Genomic DNA, 19,917 nt, shown 5'->3' with positions numbered 1-19,917 from the left:
TGTGTGTGTTCTCGTACTGCTACCATTAAAAAGCTTCTTTAGAATCCGCCTGGTGTCCGGTCTTTTCCTGACCTCGACCAGGCCACTACACTGGTGACCCCGCGTCGTTCATCACGCATCGTGATGGAGAATAACGCCGTTGCGTTGAAGCTCCCAACTCTATGGACCGAAGAACCCGAAACCTGGTTCCAGCTGGCAGAGGCACAGTTTGCCGTGAGAGGTATCAAAAGCTTCTTTAGAATCCGCCTGGTGTCCGGTCTTTTCCTGACCTCGACCAGGCCACTACAATAACTTTATTTGTTTCCAAATTCTTATTGTACCATATATAATTGGGTTCTTCTTATATATTGTGTTATTCAGTTTTTTTGGGGAGAAGAGGATCGTTCCTATATTACAAGGATGGCAATCCTCCTTCTCCATTTTTATCCATTCTGTCTGTTGGGTAGAACTATCCAACCAATAAATCATATTCTTAATATGCACTGCCCAGTAATAATACATAAAATTCGGAAGTGAAAGTCCCCCGACCTCTTTTGGTTTACATAAGTGTTTTTTTGTGATTCTATGTGATCTATAGTCCCAAATATAATTAGTAATATTTGAGTCTAATTTAAAAAAAATATATTTTGGTATATATACTGGTATAGATTGAAATAGGTATAGTAATTGTGGTAGGAAGATCATTTTTATTGCATTTATTCTACCTAATAATGATAAGGGAAGTGTTTTCCAAAATTTAATCAACGTATTAAGTTTATTTAATAAAGGTATGAAATTAGCGTTGAATAATGCTTTATATTTAGGTTTTTGACGTGAGGTTTGAGTAATGGGGTAAGGCTTCCGAGGCTGCCTGCTATTGTTTTGATGGAGTCCGAGGGGCCGAGTAAGATGACCTCAGACTTGCTCTCGTTTAGTTGGAGGAAGTTCTGGGCCATTCAACACTTTATATCCTCGAGGCAGTGGATAAGGCTGAGTAGATTTGATCGGTTGTTGGGTTTTAGGGGGAGATAGAATTGTTGTATTTAATTTTATTTTTTTTATTATTTTTATTAGAAATACGGTAAGTTACAATACTACACAACACATATGTCTTAATACATTTTTTGTACCGCTTCATTTTTTGAGCTTTAAGAAAAAGATAGAAGTAAAGGAAGTAAGGGAAGTGCGCAAGAGTCGTGAAGGTGCAAGAGAGTGTTGAAAGAAGGAAAAAGAAAGGAGAAACAATCGCTCTATTATAACATTAAACTCCGCAGAAAGGGGACTACCAACCAAGTCTGTTTTTGTTGTTTTACCCCCCGTTGCCAGATCCTGGTACCATTTATTTATTTATTTATTTTTAAAATTACTATTGCACCTCATGCTTGTAATAGTTCCAAAAACGTAGACCACGTATTTTGGAATTGGTCTGCTTTGCCTGCCAAGAGGAATCTCATCTCTTCCAGATGTAGTGTTTCAAACATATTTGATATCCACATTTTTATTGTTGGTGTGGGCGCATTTTTCCAGAATTTAAGTATGAGCTTTTTCCCCATTATTAGCCCGTAATTGAGTAAATTCTTCTGAAACACGTTTAGTTCAGGGGTTACCTTCCGATATTCCAAAAATGATCCATTCTGGTTTTGGTACCAGTTTTATTTTGATTAATTTTGTAAAGATATCAAATATTTCATACCAGAATTTTTGGATTTTTGTACAAAAAACAAAAGAATGCGCTATGGTAGCTTCTTGACACAGACATTTATCGCAGATGGGTGAGACATTAGGGAAGAGTTTATTTATTTTAGTTTTTGAATAATATAGTCTATGTAATGTTTTGAATTGGATGAGAGTATGTCGTACGTTGATCGAACATTTATGCACCTGTGGTAAGTGATTATCCCAGCTCTCTTTTGAAATTTTTATAGCTAATTCTTGTTCCCAGTCTCTTCTAATTCCATCAGTTGTGGGTATTTCTATGTTTAAGATGATGTTATATAGGTACGATATTAGTCTGTACATCAGTCTGAAGAAGGGTTTCGGCCCGAAACGTCGCCTATTTCCTTCGCTCCATAGATGCTGCTGCACCCGCTGAGTTCCTCCAGCAATTTTGTGTACCTACGATATTAGATTAGCTGATTCAGCCTTTGTCTTCATTGCTTCATCCAGTAAGTCGGTAGGCATATTATGATAGTCTTTTGTATATTTTTTCAGATAATCACGAATTTGAAGATATTTAAAATATTGATTATTTTTCAAATTATATTTCAGTTGTAGTTGTTGAAATGATAGTAATTTTCCCAATTCATACAGACTTCGAGCGTTTTGATTCCCATTCTTTCCTATTGTATAAATGATTTGTCTATAATTGATGGTTTAAACGATGGATTATTAACTATTGGTATTAAAAGAGATAGGTTTCTTAATTTTAGATTCTGTTTTATTTATTTCCATGTTCTAATTGTGCTATGTATAATTGGATTTTTATTATAATTTTTGTTATTCAAATGTATTGGTGAGAGGAGAGTCGCTCCTATATTACACGGAGAGCAGTCCTCTCTTTCCATTACAATCCAGTCCACCTGCTGGGCAGAATTGTCCAGCAGGTGAATCATATTTTTAATATTTACTGCCCAATTATAATACATAAAATTAGGGAGCGCTAGACCCCCCAACTCTTTTCGTTTATTAAGGTGTGCTCTTTGTATTCTATGGGATTTATAATCCCATATAAAATTTGTAATGTCTGAGTCCAATTTTTTAAAAAACTTTTTTGGGAGATATATAGGTATTGATTGAAATAGGTATAGGATTTGTGGTAAAAAGATCATTTTTATAGCGTTTATTCTGCCTATTAGGGACATCGGAAGTGTTTTCCAGAATTTAATCAAATTATTTAGTTTCTTAAGTAAGGGATTATAATTGGCTTTAAACATATCATGGTAGTTTCTAGTAATTTCAATTCCCAAATATTTGAATTTTTCTGTGGCTATTTTAAAGGGGAATTTCCGGAGGTGTGTTGAGTCTTTTGGTTTTATCGACATAATTTCACTTTTGTTCCAATTTATTCTATATCCTGAGAAGGATCCAAAGTCCTCAATTAAATTTAATATGTTTGGTATACTAATTTGTGGTTTTGTGATGTACAATAGTACATCATCGGCGTATAAGGATATTTTGTTATTTGAATATTTTGTATTATAACCATAAATATCCGGGTGTGTTCTTATTTTTTCAGCAAGGGGTTCAATTACCAGAGCAAATAACAGCGGTGATAGTGAACATCCTTGTCTATTGCCCCTTGATAGTTCAAATTTCGAGGATAGTATATTATTAGTTAGTATTCTAGCCGTAGGTTTGTTATATAATAGTTTTATCCATGCGATGAAGTTCTCTCCCAATTGGAATTTTTGCAATACTTTAATCAAATAATCCCATTCTACTTGATCAAATGCTTTTTCTGCGTCCAGTGAGATGATAGATAACTCTTGGTCATGAGATTTATGTGAGTGCATTATGTTAAGCAAGCGTCTCAAATTATTGAATGAGTGTCTCTTAGGTATAAATCCTGTTTGATCCTCATTTATTAGTCTACTAACATACCTGCTTAGTCTTCTGGCTAGTGTTTTCGCTATTATTTTTTGATCCGTATTTAACAAAGCAATAGCTCTATATGATCCTGGTTCTTCTATATTTTTATCTTTTTTAAGTATTAATGTGATCGTTGATTCTGCTAATGTTTCAGGTAAGCTTTGCTCTTTAAAAGCACATGTATACATTTTCTGTAATCGTGGGGTGCCTATGTCGTAAAAGGCTTTATAAAATTCATTACTGAATCCGTCTGGTCCTGGTGTTTTTCCATTCTTTAGTGTGTTTATTGTGTCTTCTATCTCCTTAGAAGTAATTTATGCTCCCAGTTCCTCTTGTTCCCTCAATTCTAATTGTGGGAGGTTACAATTTTCCAGAAATTCTGAAACTTTATTATTGTCTATTGACGTTTTAGATGTGTATAGATTCTGGTAAAATTGAGCAAATCTTTTATTGATATCCTTGGGTAGTGTTAATAATTCCCCTCTATCTGATTTAATCTTTAGTATTGCATTCTCTTTTTCCGGTATTTTCAATTGGCGTGCTAGAAGTTTGTGGGGTTTGTCTCCGAATTCGAAGTGTTCTTGTTTTGTAATTTGAAATAGTGTTATAACTTTCTCTGACAATAATTTATTTAGCTTGAATTTCAATAGTAGAATTTTATTATGTTTATCCATAGTTGGATCTTTAGCATTATCTGTATCTAATTGTTTTATTTGTTCTTCTAAATGTCTTTGTTCATTCTTATTCTTTTTATTTTGAAAAGCTTGAAATGAAATAATGACTCCTCTAATAAATGCTTTGAAGGATTCCCATAATAGCGTGGGGGATATATCTGGTGTATCATTTATCTCAAAAAATAGGTCCATCTGTTTTTTTAGATATATACTCCCTTGTGGGTCTTTTAAAATTTGCGAGTTAAACCTCCAGAACGATTTATTCATAGACATTCCTTCTAATTTTAAAACAAAAGTTAACGGAGAGTGGTCTGAGATCACATTAATGTGGTATTTAGGGTTCATAGTATGCGGAATTAATTTTGTATCCACTAGGAAATAGTCTATACGTGAGTATGTTTTGTGTACCGTTGAATAAAACAAATAATCCCTTCCCGAAAGGATAGAAACTTAAAAGGGAGAAAATTTTAGGCTTAGGTTATAAACCTGAACCAAGGAAACTGAATGTCACTGACGGGTTTAATTAGTTGGGAGTCCAGATATATAACTTTACAGCCGTCACTAGAATAGTTGAATGACGTATCATGCAATCGTTGTAATCAGTTGTCACATGGTGTACATTAGTTACACTCCATGTTTCTATCTTTGGCTGAACTGTCTCTTTAAACATCATAGTGTAAGTGTACAGTTACACTCTGTGGTGAAAGTCAAGACAAGTCAAGTCAATTTTATTTCTATAGCACATTTAAAAATAACCCTCGTTGCCCAAAGTGCTTTACATTAGTGCATGTACTAACGTGCTACAAACAGTGGTACATAGATCAACAATACATACATAAATACACACATACAGCGCTCCCTCAGAGGACCTCAAGAAACGCTTGTGAGTAGAAATAAGTTTTAAGTCTAGACTTAAAAGATTTGATGGAGGGGGCAGTTTTGATGGGAAGAGGGATGCTGTTCCATAGTCTAGGTGCTGCAACCGCAAAAGCGCTGTCGCCCCTGAGCTTATGCCTAGACCACGGGACGGTCAGTAACCCCAAGTCGGCTGACCTGAGGTACCTGGAGGTAGAATGGTGAGTTAGCAGATTTTTGATGTAGGTGGGAGCAAGCCCGTTAAGGGCTTTGTAAACATAAAGAAAGAGCTTGAAATTGATTCGGAACCGCACAGGGAGCCAGTGGAGAGAGGCCAGGATTGGGATGATGTGGTCCCTTTTTCGGGTGCCCATCAGGAGTCTCGCTGCGGCGTTTTGGACCAATTGCAGGCGGGACAGGGATGATTGGCTGATGCCAGTGTAAAGGGAGTTGCAGTAATCTAGGCGGGAGGAGATAAATGAGTGGATGATCGTTTCCAGGTCGTCAAATTGGAGGAATGGTTTTAATTTAGCTATCATCCGAAGCTGGGAGAAGCTAGCTTTTACCATGGCATTGACTTGTTTGTCAAATTTCAATGCGGAGTCAAATATCACGACAGGGTTTTTGACGTGAGGTTTGAGTAATGGGGTAAGGCTTCCGAGGCTGCCTGCTATTGTTTTGATGGAGTCGGAGGGGCCGAGTAAGATGACCTCAGACTTGCTCTCGTTTAGTTGGAGGAAGTTCTGGGCCATCCAACACTTTATATCCTCGAGGCAGTGGATAAGGCTGAGTAGATTTGATCGGTTGTTGGGTTTCAGGGGGAGATAGAATTGTGTATTGTCTGCATAGCAGTGGAAGGAAATGCCGTGCCTTTGAATGACTTGGCCTAAGGGGAGCATATACAGGGAGAAGGGAATGGGGCCCTAGGATGGAGCCTTGTGGAACCCCACAGCAAACGCTAGCTGGGGAGGAGAAAGAGTTGCCTATGTTTGCAGAGAAACTCCTATCTTTGAGGTAGGTGACGAACCAGCTCAGGGCAGCGCCATCAATACCAACACCCGTACCGGAGGCGGTCAATTAGAATGGTGTGGTCGACAGTATCAAATGCTGCGCTGAGGTCGAGAAGGAGCAGGATTGCGCAGTCGGAGTCAACGGTGAGAAGTAGATCATTATGTACCTTCAACAAGGCAGACTCTGTGCTGTGGTGGGCTCTGAAAACTGATTGGAAAATTTCCAGGATGGTATTTTGGTGAAGGTAAGGCATTAGTTGATTTAAAATTACCTTTTCAAGGACTTTTGAAAGGAAAGGCAGTTTGGAAATAGGTCTGTAGTTGGGGCAAGGTGGGGTCTAGGTTAGGGTTTTTCAGGAGGGGCTGGACCACCGTGTTCTTGAAGCAAGTAGGAACTGTGCCAGTGGCCAGAGAACTATTGATGAATGGTGTTAGGACTGCATTCAGTTAACAAAACACATTATGTATTTAACAGGCAGAGTGTACCGTTAATTGCAACTGGGAAATTTGCAGCATAGTTTGATTTGCAGACAGAACCAAATCTGGCCTTTAACCTTTTTTTAATCCCATTCCCTCACTTGGAGAACGCATTGGCAATTCAAGTAAACAAAATTATTTTCTAGAAATAATTGTATGGAACAAGCTGCCAGACGAAGTAGTTGAGGCTAGGACTATCCCACATTTAAGAGACAGTTAGACAGGTACATGGATAGGACAGGTTTGGAGGGATATGGACCAAGTGCAGGAAAGTGGGACTAGTGTAGCTGCGACATTGTTGGCCGGTGTGGGCAAGATGGGCCGAAGGGCCTGTTTTCATACTGTAACTCTCTGTGACTCTCTATGACTCTAATTGTGCCACATGCTCACTTCCTTAGGAGCCCTGGCTCATTTATTTGCTCTATGATCCATGGAAGCCGAGATTTGGCTAAACCAATGAAGCTACAGGTTGTGAAGATCCATCTCATCAACATGCAGTGAGCGTGTTTATCACATGAAACTGTTGTGCAAGAAACAGCAATTTAAGAATAGTAAAAATAATGCATTCTATTTTGATGTTGATTCCCTTCACTTGATTAACAAATTCTGCTCAGTTTTATATTGTTTTGTATTGTGCAATCCTCTGCAACAATTATAATTGCTGGCCACCACTGGCAAAGATCCCATACTGAGGTGGCCCACCATTAATTTTGTTCTGTAACTCACTGGAGGTGGTTTCAGGAGGAATCAAGTGCAAGTTTCCCTTCATTGGAATTGGGAACATAGCAACAACGAAAAAGGTTAATAACCAAGAGCAGGTGGAGGGAGGAACTCAGTGGATCAGGCAGCACCTGAGGAGAGAGGTGGGCAGTTGACTTTTCGGGTCCATGGCCCGTCATCTGGGCTGAAAGAATAGAAGGGAAGAGGCCAGTGTTACGAGGCAGGGCTGGAGCAAGAGTGAGAAAGTGCTGGGTGGTTACAGGTGAGGAAAGGTTAATGAGCAGATAAGAGTCGGCAGAGGAGGGCGGCGGGGTGGTTGGTGGCCGGAGATAGTGAGCAGAAGATGAGAGGTGATAAGTGGAGAAGAAAATGGCTGCAGAATCTGAAATCTGACAGGAAAGGAAGGTGAAAATGGACTTGAATGAGGGGAGGTGGCAGATGGAAGCAACAGAGGTGAGCAGAAGGGGAGGGGGAATGTGAACCACTGGGAGGAATGTGTGAGGAAGAAAGGGAAAGACAGAATGATAGGGGGCGGGGAGGAAGCTGGTATTAAAGGGTACAGAGTAGATAGGAAATGAGAGAAAGTGACAGAAAATGGAGAATTCAATAATCATGCTGTTGGGTTGTATACTTCCAAGGAAGAATACGAGGTGCTGTTCCTCTAGTTAGATTTTGGCAGTTGAGGAGGCTGAGGACAGACAGGTCGGCGTAAGAATGGGAGTGGAATTAAAATGGCCAGCAACCAGAACATCCAGATGACCGCAGCGGGCAGAGCGCAGCTGCTTAGCAAAACTAGCGTCGCCAATCTCTCCCCAGAACTAAAAGCCTTCAGTCCAGGCAACAACTTGCCGTAACTCTTTTACACTATACCCAGCACAAGTGTAGCAACATAATACTTCAAACATAGTCTAACCATTGTTCTGTGAAATTACCTGGTATTGCCTGGGTGGCAGAGTGGCCCAGCGGTAGAGTTGCTGACTTATAGCGAGAGAGACACGGGTTCGTTCCTGACTACGGGTGCTGGCTGTCCACAGCTTCCAACATGACAGTGCAGTGGTGGGAAGCTATCGTCTCCAAGATTCACAAGCAGGACTGCCCCAGTAGGGCCGTTTAACCACCCGTAATTGACCCACTGAACTTATCTCCTTGTATCTTGACTCCGTCTAGTCACCCCTTATCCAATCCCTTCCCACCTCCATCTAGTACATCTCACATGCTCTCCAGCAGTTCAACAACTTCCAATTCCCTTGCTCCCACCACCTTCAACTTCACCATGGATATACAGTCCGTCATTAGGAAGGCATTAAGGGCCTGTCCCACTTGACAATTTTTTCTGCGTCTTTGAACATTTAAAGAATTGTATCTTGAACATTTCAAAATCCAGTGGCGACAAAAAATAGTTGCGACACTTGAAAAAACACCGCGCGTCATACGTCATCACGCCGCGTCACGCCGCGACATTTTCGTTGACCTGATACGTCAGTCAATGATGCCGACAGTCGCCGAAAAAAATCACCAAGTCGGACAGGCCCTTTAGGCTTTTCTCCAAAACAGGGATCCACCCAGTTCTCCTCTACTAACACTCCCCCTGTGCCTGGCAGAACTTGCCCTCTTTCCTTAACAGTTTCTCTTTTGATTCCCACCACTTCCTACAAATTTGTGTAGCCAAACACGTGTGTACATTGAATTTATTAATATATTAAAATGTATTTTCATTGAAAAGCAGCATGGACAGCTCCTGGAGGTACACCTAGTATTTCATTGACTGCAGCTCAGTCTTCAACACCGTAATACCAAATAAGCTCATCCCTAAATTTTTGGACCTTGAATTTAGGGTCTCCATCGGCAACTGGCTTCTGGACTTCTTGACTGACAGTCGGAACTGGTCATAATATTTCCTCCACCATGTCCCTCGGTATTGTGTGCTCCACTCCCTGCATACCCATGACTGTGTGGCAAAGTACAATGCCAAACCGTTTTGAGTTTGGCGATGATGCCACTGTTGTCAGCCGAATCAACGATAGCAATGAGACAATATTCAGGAAAGAGAGCAACAACAGTGTCATGGTGTCAGGACAACAACCTAGCCGTTAACATCAACAAAAACAAAATAGTTTGTTGTTAACCTAATTATGCAAGTGAGTCAACTATTGTGTGGCATGCATTTATCTGCCTTCAGTCCCTAACATGGTGTTAGGTAAACTGTTGGGACTGAAGGCAGATAAATCCCATGGGCCTGATTCTGCATCCCAGAATACTCAAGGTGGTGGCCCATCCTCAACAACTGGCTTCATCAACTTGGAGAACAGAGTATAGTTCCCAGACATCCATATCACTAGCAGCTAATCTGGTCCCTTCACTGAAGCTGTCATCAAATACTAAGCAAATCCTCAAGGATTTCCTCAAACCTCTACAAATGTAATATATAAAGGATACTGATAGGATGCATCACAGCCTGGTAGAGGAACTGCTCTGCTCTTGACCATCTGAACTTGCAGAGAATGAGGAATACCAACCGCTCAGTCAATCACAGGCTTGTCACTTCCATTCAGTATGGTGCATTGCATCAGGAAGGCTGGAAATATCAAGGATGCTTGCCATCCTAGCCATTCCTTTTTCTCTCTTCTAACTTCTGGGAGAAAATATAGGAGCTTGAAAACAAGGGCCCAGACTTATGAATAATTTTTTCCCTACTGCTTTCCGACTCCTGAATCAATCACCTCGTTCACATCCAATTACCAGAGGTGTGGCCATGTAGTCATAGCTCATTTCAGTTATGCGATTTGTATAATATTCTTTTGCACTACTTGGATTTTACATGATAATCTTGTACCATTCTGCTGTATTGCACTCGCTGTTATATTTATTAGTACATTTATCATTGTTTTATGTATATACAACAATGTAGTTAGCAATCTGGTTGTGCAAATCCCCTTGAACAACAGTGACCATAATATGGTAGAATTCTGCATTAAGATGGAGAGTGACACAGTTAATTCAGAGACGAGGGTCCTGAACGTAAAGAAAGGTAACTTTGATGGTATGAGACGGGAATTGGCTAGGATAGACTGGCAAATGATACTTAAAGGGATAACGGTGGATATGAAATAGCAAAGATTTAAAGATCGCGTGGATGAATTACAACTATTGTTCATCCCTGTCTGGCGTAAAAATAAAAACAGGGAAGGCAGCTTAACTGTGGTGAATGAGGGAAATAAATAATAGTGTTAAATCCAAGGAAGAGGCATATAAATTGAAGCAGCAAACCAGGGGACTGGGAGAAATTTAGAACTCAACACAGGAGGACAAAGAAGTTAATTAAGAGGGGGGAAATAGAGCATGAAAGAAAGTGAATATTAAAACTGACTGTAAAAGTTTCTATACATATGTGAAGAGAAAAAGATTAGTAAATACAAATGTTGGTCCCTTGCAGTCAAAAACGGGTGAATTTATAATGGGAAACAAGGAAATGGCAGACCAGTTAAACAAGTACATGGTTCTGTCTTCATTAAAGAAGATACAAACAATCTCCATTAAATACTAGTGGACCGAGGATCTAGCGGGAAGGAGGAACGGAAGGAGATCCACATTAGTCAGAAAATGGCGTTAGGTAAACTGTTGGGACTGAAGGCAGATAAATCCCCACGGCCTGATGGTCTGCATCCCAGAGTACTCAAGGGGGTGGCCCTAGAAATCGTGGATGATCATTTTCCAAAGTTCTGTAGACTCTGGATCATTTACTGTGGACTGGAGGATAGCCACTTTTTTAAGAAAGGAGGGAGAGAGAAAACATGGGATTATAGACCAGTTAGCCTGACATCAGTAGTGGGGATTAAAGATGTAATAGCAGTGCATTTGGAAAGCAATGACGGGATTGGTCAAAGTCAGCATGGATTTATGATTCATGCTTGACCAATCTTGAATTTTTTGAGGATGTAACAAGTAGAATGGATAAGGGAGAGCTAGTCAATGTGGTGTGACTGGACTTTCAAAAAGCATTTGACAAGGTCCCACGCAAGAGATTAGTGTGCAGAATTAGAGCATTTGGTATTGGATAAAGAACTGGTTGGCAGACATGAAGCTAAGAGTAGGAATTAACAGGTCCTTTTCCGAATGGCAGGCATTGACCAGTGAGATGCCGTAAGGCTCAGTGCTAGCACCCCAGTTATTTACAATATATATTAATGATTTAGACAAAGGAATTAAATGTAACATCTCCAAGTTTGCAGATGACACAAAGCTGGGTGGCTGTGTGAGCTGCGAGGAGGATGCTGAGGCTGCAGGGTGACTTGCATAGGTTGGGTGAGTGGGCAGATGCATGGCAGATGCAGTATAATGTGGATAAATGTGAGGTTATCCACTTTGGTGGCAAGAACAAGAAGGCAGATTATTATCTGAATGGTGTCAGATTAGGAAAAGGGGAGGTGCAATGAGACCTGGGTGTCCTTGTACATCAGTCATGGAAAATAATCATGCAACAGGCAGTGAAGAAAGTAAATGGCACGTGGGCCTTCATAATGAGAGGATTTGAGTATAGGAGTAAGGAGGTCCTGCTGAGAACACACCTGGAGTATTGTGTGCCATTTTGGTCTGCTAATTTGAGGAAGTTCATTCTTGCTATTGAGGGAGTGCAGCGTTGGTTCACCAGATTAATTCCCGGGATGGTGGGACTGTCATATGATGAAAGAATGGGTCAGCTGGGCTTATATTTAGAAGGATGAGAGGGAATCTTAGAGAAACATATAAAATTCTTAGGGAATTGGACAGGCTAGATGCAGAAAAAATGTTCCCCATGTTGGGGGAGTGCAGAACCAGGGGTCACAGTTTAAGAATAAGGGGCAGGCCATTTAGGACTGCGATGAGCAAAAACTCAGTTGCAGAATTCCACAGATTCACCATCCTCTGGCTAAAGAAATGTATCCTCATCTTCTTCCTAAAAGAACGTCCTTTCATTCTGAACCCTGGTGCATATGGCTATAAACTAATCACATCACCCAACTTCGCACTGAGAAAGGACATACAAGATTTAGGTTTGCCTGCAAGACCTATTTATTAATCCAGCACACTACTTACTTGTGATATATAATGTATGATAGTAGCCTATTTGAACTAGTAATAGAGGTATTTTGAGATTAACGGAGAGACTAACAACAGAGCCCAACACCAGGACAATTACTTAAGAATAAACACAATAATAATGCTCCAAAGCCATATTTTTCTAAGATAAATCAGAACGTTTATTAAGCAGTAACTATTTACATCTCACAAACTGAAGTTGCTTAAAATCATTCATCTAGTTTCACTGGATGGAATAGTGGATGTACAATTAGGATTTAATAAAATATAAAAATATCTCCAATCTCCTAATATGCACTACAAAGTCACAATTGCCATGTCAGAGCAAGTGCATAATAGGTGAAAAAAAAGCTATTTCAGATTTACAAAACTAAAAGGGAGTTAAAATTGCGCAATATACTAGATGTGTGCATGTTATTGAGAACTACAACAGCAAATGGAAAAATCAAAATAACATTTTGTAAATGAAATATTTGCAGTAGCTCAGTGCCGTGAACCCGAGTGCCAAAAATCAGTTACTCTCCAATACCTCACTGGGTAGGTACATTGTGTCTGAATGGACATGGCTGAGTAACCCAAGGCACAACTCCTACAGAAAGGTGGCCTTACCAGTGGCGGTGATGAATGTTGGATGGACGGAGTTTATAGTAAGGTGGGGACAGAGGAAGAATTTAAATAAATATATCAGCATTTGGCAATAAACCATGGCACTGAATTTGTTAGAGATCTAGGGGCTAAAGAACCACAGATTAGAAAAATGGACAGACCGATGGAGAATGGAAAAAGGTGATAAATAATTGATGGAGGCTGGGCAAAAGAGCGCTGATCACAACTTTGGAGCAGAAATTCTTAGGACAGTGGAGGGTTGGATGGGGGAACTAATGGGATCAAGTTTTAGAGAGTTTTATTAAGTTTTTTTCTGTGGTTGGTCTCATTGTGGACTTCTTTTTATTTTCCTCAGGGTAAAACATAATTTGAACTAGGCTACAAGCGAGGTCTCCGTGAAAAGGGATGAATTCTTATTTCAGGAATGAGTGAAGGACATCTCTGCTTTCATCTTACCCACATTGGCAAGTGGTATACATTCTGCTGGCCATTTCATGGATTAGGCTCATATTAAACTTTCCAAAAAAAAGCAACAATATGTAATAAATACAGAATGGTTTACTAAGTAATTTTGTCCATAGGATGAAGCATTAAGGCACTCTGTGTACTATTTGAGCAATTTAAATGGAAACATAAATGACAATGCAACAAACTATTTCCTAATGTATGCACCAACTTTGTTTGTAGTTTTAACTCTGCAACGCATGGCTTTGATCTGGCACATCAGTGGCATTATCCTCAACTTTTTGCCGTCTTCGGTAGATCTTTTTCTGCAGCTGAAGTTTGTTGGTGAAGAAGATCTCCTTCCAACCAACATCAAAAGCCAATGCTTGCATCTCGGAGGTTATGGTATCACAATATCTCAAAACAATATTTTCCCAGAGTTCATCAGAATTGCATATCTGCAGAGAAAGCAGAACAATCTGTTTTACCATAAAACATATGGTTTTAATATTGAAACAGATTTCGTTCCTCTGTATACTTCTGTATCCTTTTGACACAATCAAGCCACTTTATTCCACTCAAAGAAGTCAGTGAATATGAAAATAAATTCCTTGGTGTGAAGGGAGCTGAATACACAGGTTATTTTACCCAGGGTAGGGGAATCAAGAACCAAAGAACATAGCTTTAACGCAAGAGGGAGATTTAATAGGCATCTGAGGGGCAACTATTTCATTTGGATGGTGGTGAGTATCTGGAATGTGCTGCCAGGGGAGGCAGGTACAATAACAACATTTAAAAGACACTTGGACAGGTACATAGATAGGAAAGTTTTAGAGGTGGGCAAATAGGACTAGCTTAGATGGGGCATCTTTGTCAGCATGGACGAGTTGGGCCAAAGGGCCTGTTTCCATGCTCTTTGACTTGAAGATTGATTTAGATATTTCTTGCACCATGGAAGCTGAATGAATGCAACCCATATCGTCCCTCTGATATTTATGTTGCAAGAAAAAGTTTAGAACAATTAGTATACTTGAGAAAATAAATTACTTCTATCAGTTAATCTAAATACTAAAGACCCTTAATTCAAGTGGTCTAACTGAGATCCAAAGTTAAAATCTGTTTAGTGTGTACTTGGCATAAGATGGTAATGGAGCTGAAACCTGAACAAGGAATTGCTACTCAGAGACTAGCTAAGATGTTGATAGCCATTTACATTATTGCATGAGCTCATTAAGGATTCAAGGCCTTTAGGTGAGTTGGACTTGCCCAAATATTCCCAGATATTTGTGAGCAACAAGGCTATTGAGCAATAAAAACAATTTATCTTATGATTTGAAATTACATTGCTCACAGATCCTTCTATGGACTTTTTCTCCATCTTTGCATCTTCCTCCAGCGATGTAATCTCCCAAATCTCTCCCTTCTCTGAATTCTTTCAACATATTTGAGCATATCCCTAACTTCCTTCAATCCACCATTGGTAAACATTTATGTAAGAAGGAACTGCAGATGCTGGTTTAAACCAAAGATAGACACAAAAAGCAGGAGTAACTCAGTGGGACAGGCAGCATCTCTGCAGAGGAGGAATGGGTGATGTTTCAGGTCGAGACCTTTCTTCAGAGTCTGAGGAAGGGTCTCGACCCAAAACGTCATCTATTCCTTCTCTCCAGAGATGCTGCCTGTCCCGCTGAGTTACCCCAGCTTTTGGTGTCTATTGGTAAACATTTGACCCATTTTATACATACGAGATACTACAACAGGTATAAAGCGAGGAACCGAGAGTGAAGAGTCGAGTTGGGCATGCCAAGATCTAGATCCACTCCTGACTACTCCTTACTTCCCGTGCGTTGATAATTAAGCCAACCTGGGATGAATTGGAGTGAGTTTCAGGAAATGCAAAAGAGGAGTATTAGCACTAGCTCTGGAGAAAGTTGCAGTGTGAAACTGGCTTGGAAAACAGCCCAAAATCTACATTGCAGTGGACAGGAAGCCAGCCAGCAAATCAAACCACAGTAGACAATACACACTAAGTGCAGGAGTAGGCCATTTGGCCCTTCGAGCCAGCACCGCCATTCAATGTGATCATGGCTGATCATCCTCAATCAGTACCCCGTTCCTGCCTTCTCCCCATATCTCCTGACTCCGCTATTTTTAAGAGCCCTATCTAGCTCTCTCTTGAAAGCATCCAGAGAACCTGCCTCCACTGCCCTCCGAGGCAGAGAATTCCACACACTCACAACTCTCTGTGAGAAAAAGTGTTTCCTCGTCTCCGTTCTAAATGGCTTACTCCTTATTCTTCAAACTGTGGCCCCTGGTTCTGGACTCCCCCAACATCGGGAACATGTTTCCTGCCTCTAGCGTGTCCAAGCCCTTAACAATCTTATATGTATAGACACAAAATGTTGCCGTAACTCAGCAGGCACATTTTTTTGTCTATCGTCGGTGTAAACCAGCATTGGGAGTTTCCTCCTACACAAATCAAAGCATGGTCTGACTTTCAAAAGAGCCACTTCCAAATATGTAATCTAGACTGCGCTTGTAGTTAGGTGCCTGTATCTCCCCCCATCCTCTCTAAAGTTCTCCTCCAAATACCTTGGGATAAATTACAAAAAGACGTAAAATGTTTTCTTCACTAATCCACAAATCATTTCAACAGACAGGGATAAAATTAAATTCATGTTATGTTTATGTACAGACCAAGGAGGATCACGGTTTGCAGAACTGCTGAACTGTAGTTGTGCTCTCTGTCGTGGGGGTGCCAGGGAAGCCGAGAGACATGTGCACAATGAAGAATAAATGAATCAGTCAGTTCGCTCATACTTTTGGAGGTGTTGGAGAAGGTTTGAGAACTCTCTGTATCCTCATTTACAGAAAAAGAGTAAGGAAATGTGGAAATGCCATTTCAAAAAGAAGAATATATATTTTCTGGGGCAACTACACAGTAACAGGTGGAATTGAATGTCTCCTGACAGATCTGTATAATATTTAGAATGGAGTGCAACTGTGATGAGACATCAACAATATGAAGCATCCATTTTATCTCTGAAAATGGAGTATGATTTTAAACACCTTGTATATTAAATATTGTGCTGAATATTATACAATCCTTCGGTCTTTTGATAATATAAATGTCAAAGCTATGAAGGAAGTCAATTGTGCAAAGTACTTGATACCACTCTAGCAGTGATTTGAAGAATGCTGGTCCTATTTCTGCTTGGCTGGCTGGATGGATTAATGTGGATCCTGAAGTATTTTTGTTTCAACATTCTGTCAGTAGCCCCCTCTGCTGGCGACAGTAATAGTACACTCAAAATTGTGCTCACTTGCAATGTTTGCACCCCATGCAAATGTTTTTTTCATGTCCTCTGCTCATAAAATGAACATGTATACTGGGGAAAACAAATCTTGGTTCAAGACTGAAGGTTCTCCTCATATTTGCTGCTTAACAACATTAAATGAGCAGATAGGAAGTGGGATCCCAAAGCACCACATCTTTACTCTCTTCTACAAAAACTGCATAGAGAACACAGCATTATAGACAATAGGAGTAGGCCATTCGGCCTTTCGAGCCAGCACCGCCATTCACTGTGATCATGGCTGATCATCCACAATCAGTACCCCATTCCTGCCTTCTGCCCATATCCCTTTACTCCGCTATCTTTAAGAGCTCTATCTAACTCTCTCTTGAAAGCATCCAGCGAATTGGCCTCCACTGCCTTCTGTGTATTATCTCTGCTATATGTCAAAGCTGATGCTCTGACATTAACCCATTTCCAACTTACTTCACTTACCCTATTAACATTTCCTTATATTACTTTCCCCCCCTTGTGCATTTGTCCATTAAATGCATGTACGCTATAAGCGTCAGCATCTCTTGACAGCATAGAAGATGGATTTGCACTGGCTCTCAAGAACAATCCCATTCCCTCACTTATTTCCTTGTAGCCAGTTTTGTCAGACAGACACATTAGTACTAAAGATATATGTGATGGAGGGAATGCAGTAAAATGCTTTACAGATGGATTACTGATAATGGTGGGTTTGTCACGAGGAGAGATGAAGGCAGCTCGAGTTTGAAAGCAAAAAAAATGACCGTATTGAAACATACAAAATCATGTTTCATGTGGCTGCTGATATTTCCCCTGGCTGGTGCATTTAAAAACAACGGCTCCAATATCTAAATGAGGAGTGAGCAATATCGAATATAGATAAAGAAACTTCTATATCTAGAGGATAGTCTATCTTTTGGGTCTTTGGAGGCTCAGTCACTTAGTGCATTTAAATAAATCCAGCTATTCCTTGATTCCATTGATCTAAAACAACTTTTTAGATTGGGGGAATTAAGGAATAGCTAGTTGGTGCAGGCAGGTGGCACTAAAGTAAAAGAACAACCACTATACGATTGAATGGCAAAGCAGATATAAGGGGAAATGACCTACTCCCAGCATCTGTTTCTTGAATTGTTATACAGCCAAACTGATGAAGGCATGTTCTAAAAAAGCTTACCTTTTTCTTTTCTATATAGAGGATTCCATGGTGATTGACAGCAAGTACAGTAATATACTGTTTAACACTGTGTATGTAGTCTGCATGTTTGTAACCCAGACACTAATTTGAGAATCCCCAATCACCAACTAAATTTAGATTCATAGTGAAATAGGCTTGAGTAACTATTTTCAATGATTTACCTTCCTGCCGTTATTATACCCAAAACATGACAAGAGGTAAATATGAATAGCTCTAATTTTTCAAATATTAACAATCTAATAATGAAAATCAGCTCACTTTTTTAAACGCTTTGGATGTTTGGGAAAGTCTAGCGATGTCCTCAAGCTCCAAACATAAAATTACATTAAGAAGCAGGTCTTTAGGAAGACGTTCGAGATAATCAAACTGCTGCTGACACAGGCCGCAGACATACTTGAGGACGCCATTGCCAAAAATGACAGAAACATGAACTAAAATTTAAACACACAAGAAAGTTATTTAGAAAGTTTGACCTTAATAATTAGAGAGTTTAATCTAATAGTTTGTGAAATCCAGTGCGAGGATCACAATATACGATTAATTTGTGACTGTTGTGCATACCATAGGTAGAACATCAACATCAAGCTGCCTGTATTAGAAATGATTTCAGTTTTCATTTTTTACAAACAAACCAAATGGATGATCGGTTGGACACATCAGAGGCTAATATCACGAATGGCTGGAACCATTTAAAGTTAGATTGCCTGCGCTGGGGAAAATTAACCCAGACCACCCTCTAAAAAAAAAATCTGGACTACAGCTGGAACAGGTGCACGGAGTGGTTTTAAAAATAAATCTGGCATTAGAAACATTGAAGACTGTCACAATATGATTCAGAACAGGCCCACGGTGTTTTCAGGCACTGCACAGGAATGGCTTGACAGAGAGAGGTAGAAACAACAACACTTCAAAATTAGTTATTTATCAAGAAAAAAGAAAAGGACACATTCCATTCCAAAATGGCAGCTAAAACTTAATTGTAATCCATAAGAGATTTGTCTAGAAATAATGCTGCATCCAGTGCAAACACATTCATTGGAAACTAGGATCCAGTCACTGGCCACAATAGATCAGGCATTGTACATTTCTACAATCAAAAGTGTGCTGCCTGAGTTCATCCAATCAATGGGGGAGGAGGGAGGAGGGAGGAGGGAGGAGGGAGGAGGGAGGAGGGAGGAGGGAGGAGGGAGGAGGGAGGAGGGAGGAGGGAGGAGGGAGGAGGGAGGAGGGAGGAGGGAGGAGGGAGGAGGGAGGAGGGAGGAGGGAGGAGGGAGGAGGGAGGAGGGAGGAGGGAGGAGGGAGGAGGGAGGAGGGAGGAGGGAGGAGGGAGGAGGGAGGAGGGAGGAGGGAGGAGGGAGGAGGGAGGAGGGAGGAGGGAGGAGGGAGGAGGGAGAGGGAGAGAGAGTAGTCAAACCATTTGTCTGCAAACACTGGGAATAATAGGATTAAAAAATATAAAAATCTCAAAGACATTGCTAAGGACTAAATAAATAACAATGGATTGAAACAGATTAAATTGTTTTGTGGTTTGATGAAACCATGATGAAATCTTGTTTAAATTCTATCATTGTACATGCAATCTAAGAGTGCCCAAAGTTCATATGAAAATATACAAACACCATACAAGAAATAGAATAGTATCAAAGGTTAACAGTCAAGATCTAGTTACCATTGCCTGAAGAACAAAGCATCAACAACAATTCAAGTGGAATGGCTCATCAAGCTAAACTGGTGGTCCCAATTTGATAATATATGTCACAAAAACAAAATTTTCAGGGTTTGGCCAGCATCACTTAGACTTCAAAATTCACAAATATAAATCTATGTGCTGCAACAATAAGAAGATTTCAGCTCCTTTGTGGCTATGCAACATATTTAGCACATAAAGCAAAAGAGTGCTCTGTCCACCAAGGCCTGCTGGAGCTGCCAGTTTCCCATCGTTTTAACTCCCTTCCTGATCC

At 40.2% G+C, this 19,917-nt stretch overlaps 1 protein-coding gene across 1 annotated transcript in view; it reads right to left on the bottom strand.

Annotated features, from left to right (window-relative positions):
* Nucleotides 1–12,521: 12,521 nt before the first annotated feature.
* Nucleotides 12,522–19,917, bottom strand: part of fbxo36 (F-box protein 36) — a 41,193-nt gene continuing 33,797 nt past the window's right edge. The window contains exons 3-4 of the mRNA XM_033031942.1: nucleotides 18,215–18,387; nucleotides 12,522–13,887 (exon numbers count right to left, since the gene is read on the bottom strand). Of these exons, the coding sequence (XP_032887833.1) occupies nucleotides 13,675–13,887; nucleotides 18,215–18,387 (386 nt within the window). The 3' untranslated portion in view covers nucleotides 12,522–13,674. The remainder of the gene's footprint in view (nucleotides 13,888–18,214; nucleotides 18,388–19,917) is intronic.

The sequence above is a fragment of the Amblyraja radiata genome, chromosome 13 (assembly GCF_010909765.2).
Source record: "Amblyraja radiata isolate CabotCenter1 chromosome 13, sAmbRad1.1.pri, whole genome shotgun sequence".
Classification (NCBI taxonomy): Eukaryota; Metazoa; Chordata; class Chondrichthyes; order Rajiformes; family Rajidae; genus Amblyraja; species Amblyraja radiata.
This window is presented reverse-complemented; position numbering and strand designations above follow the sequence as displayed.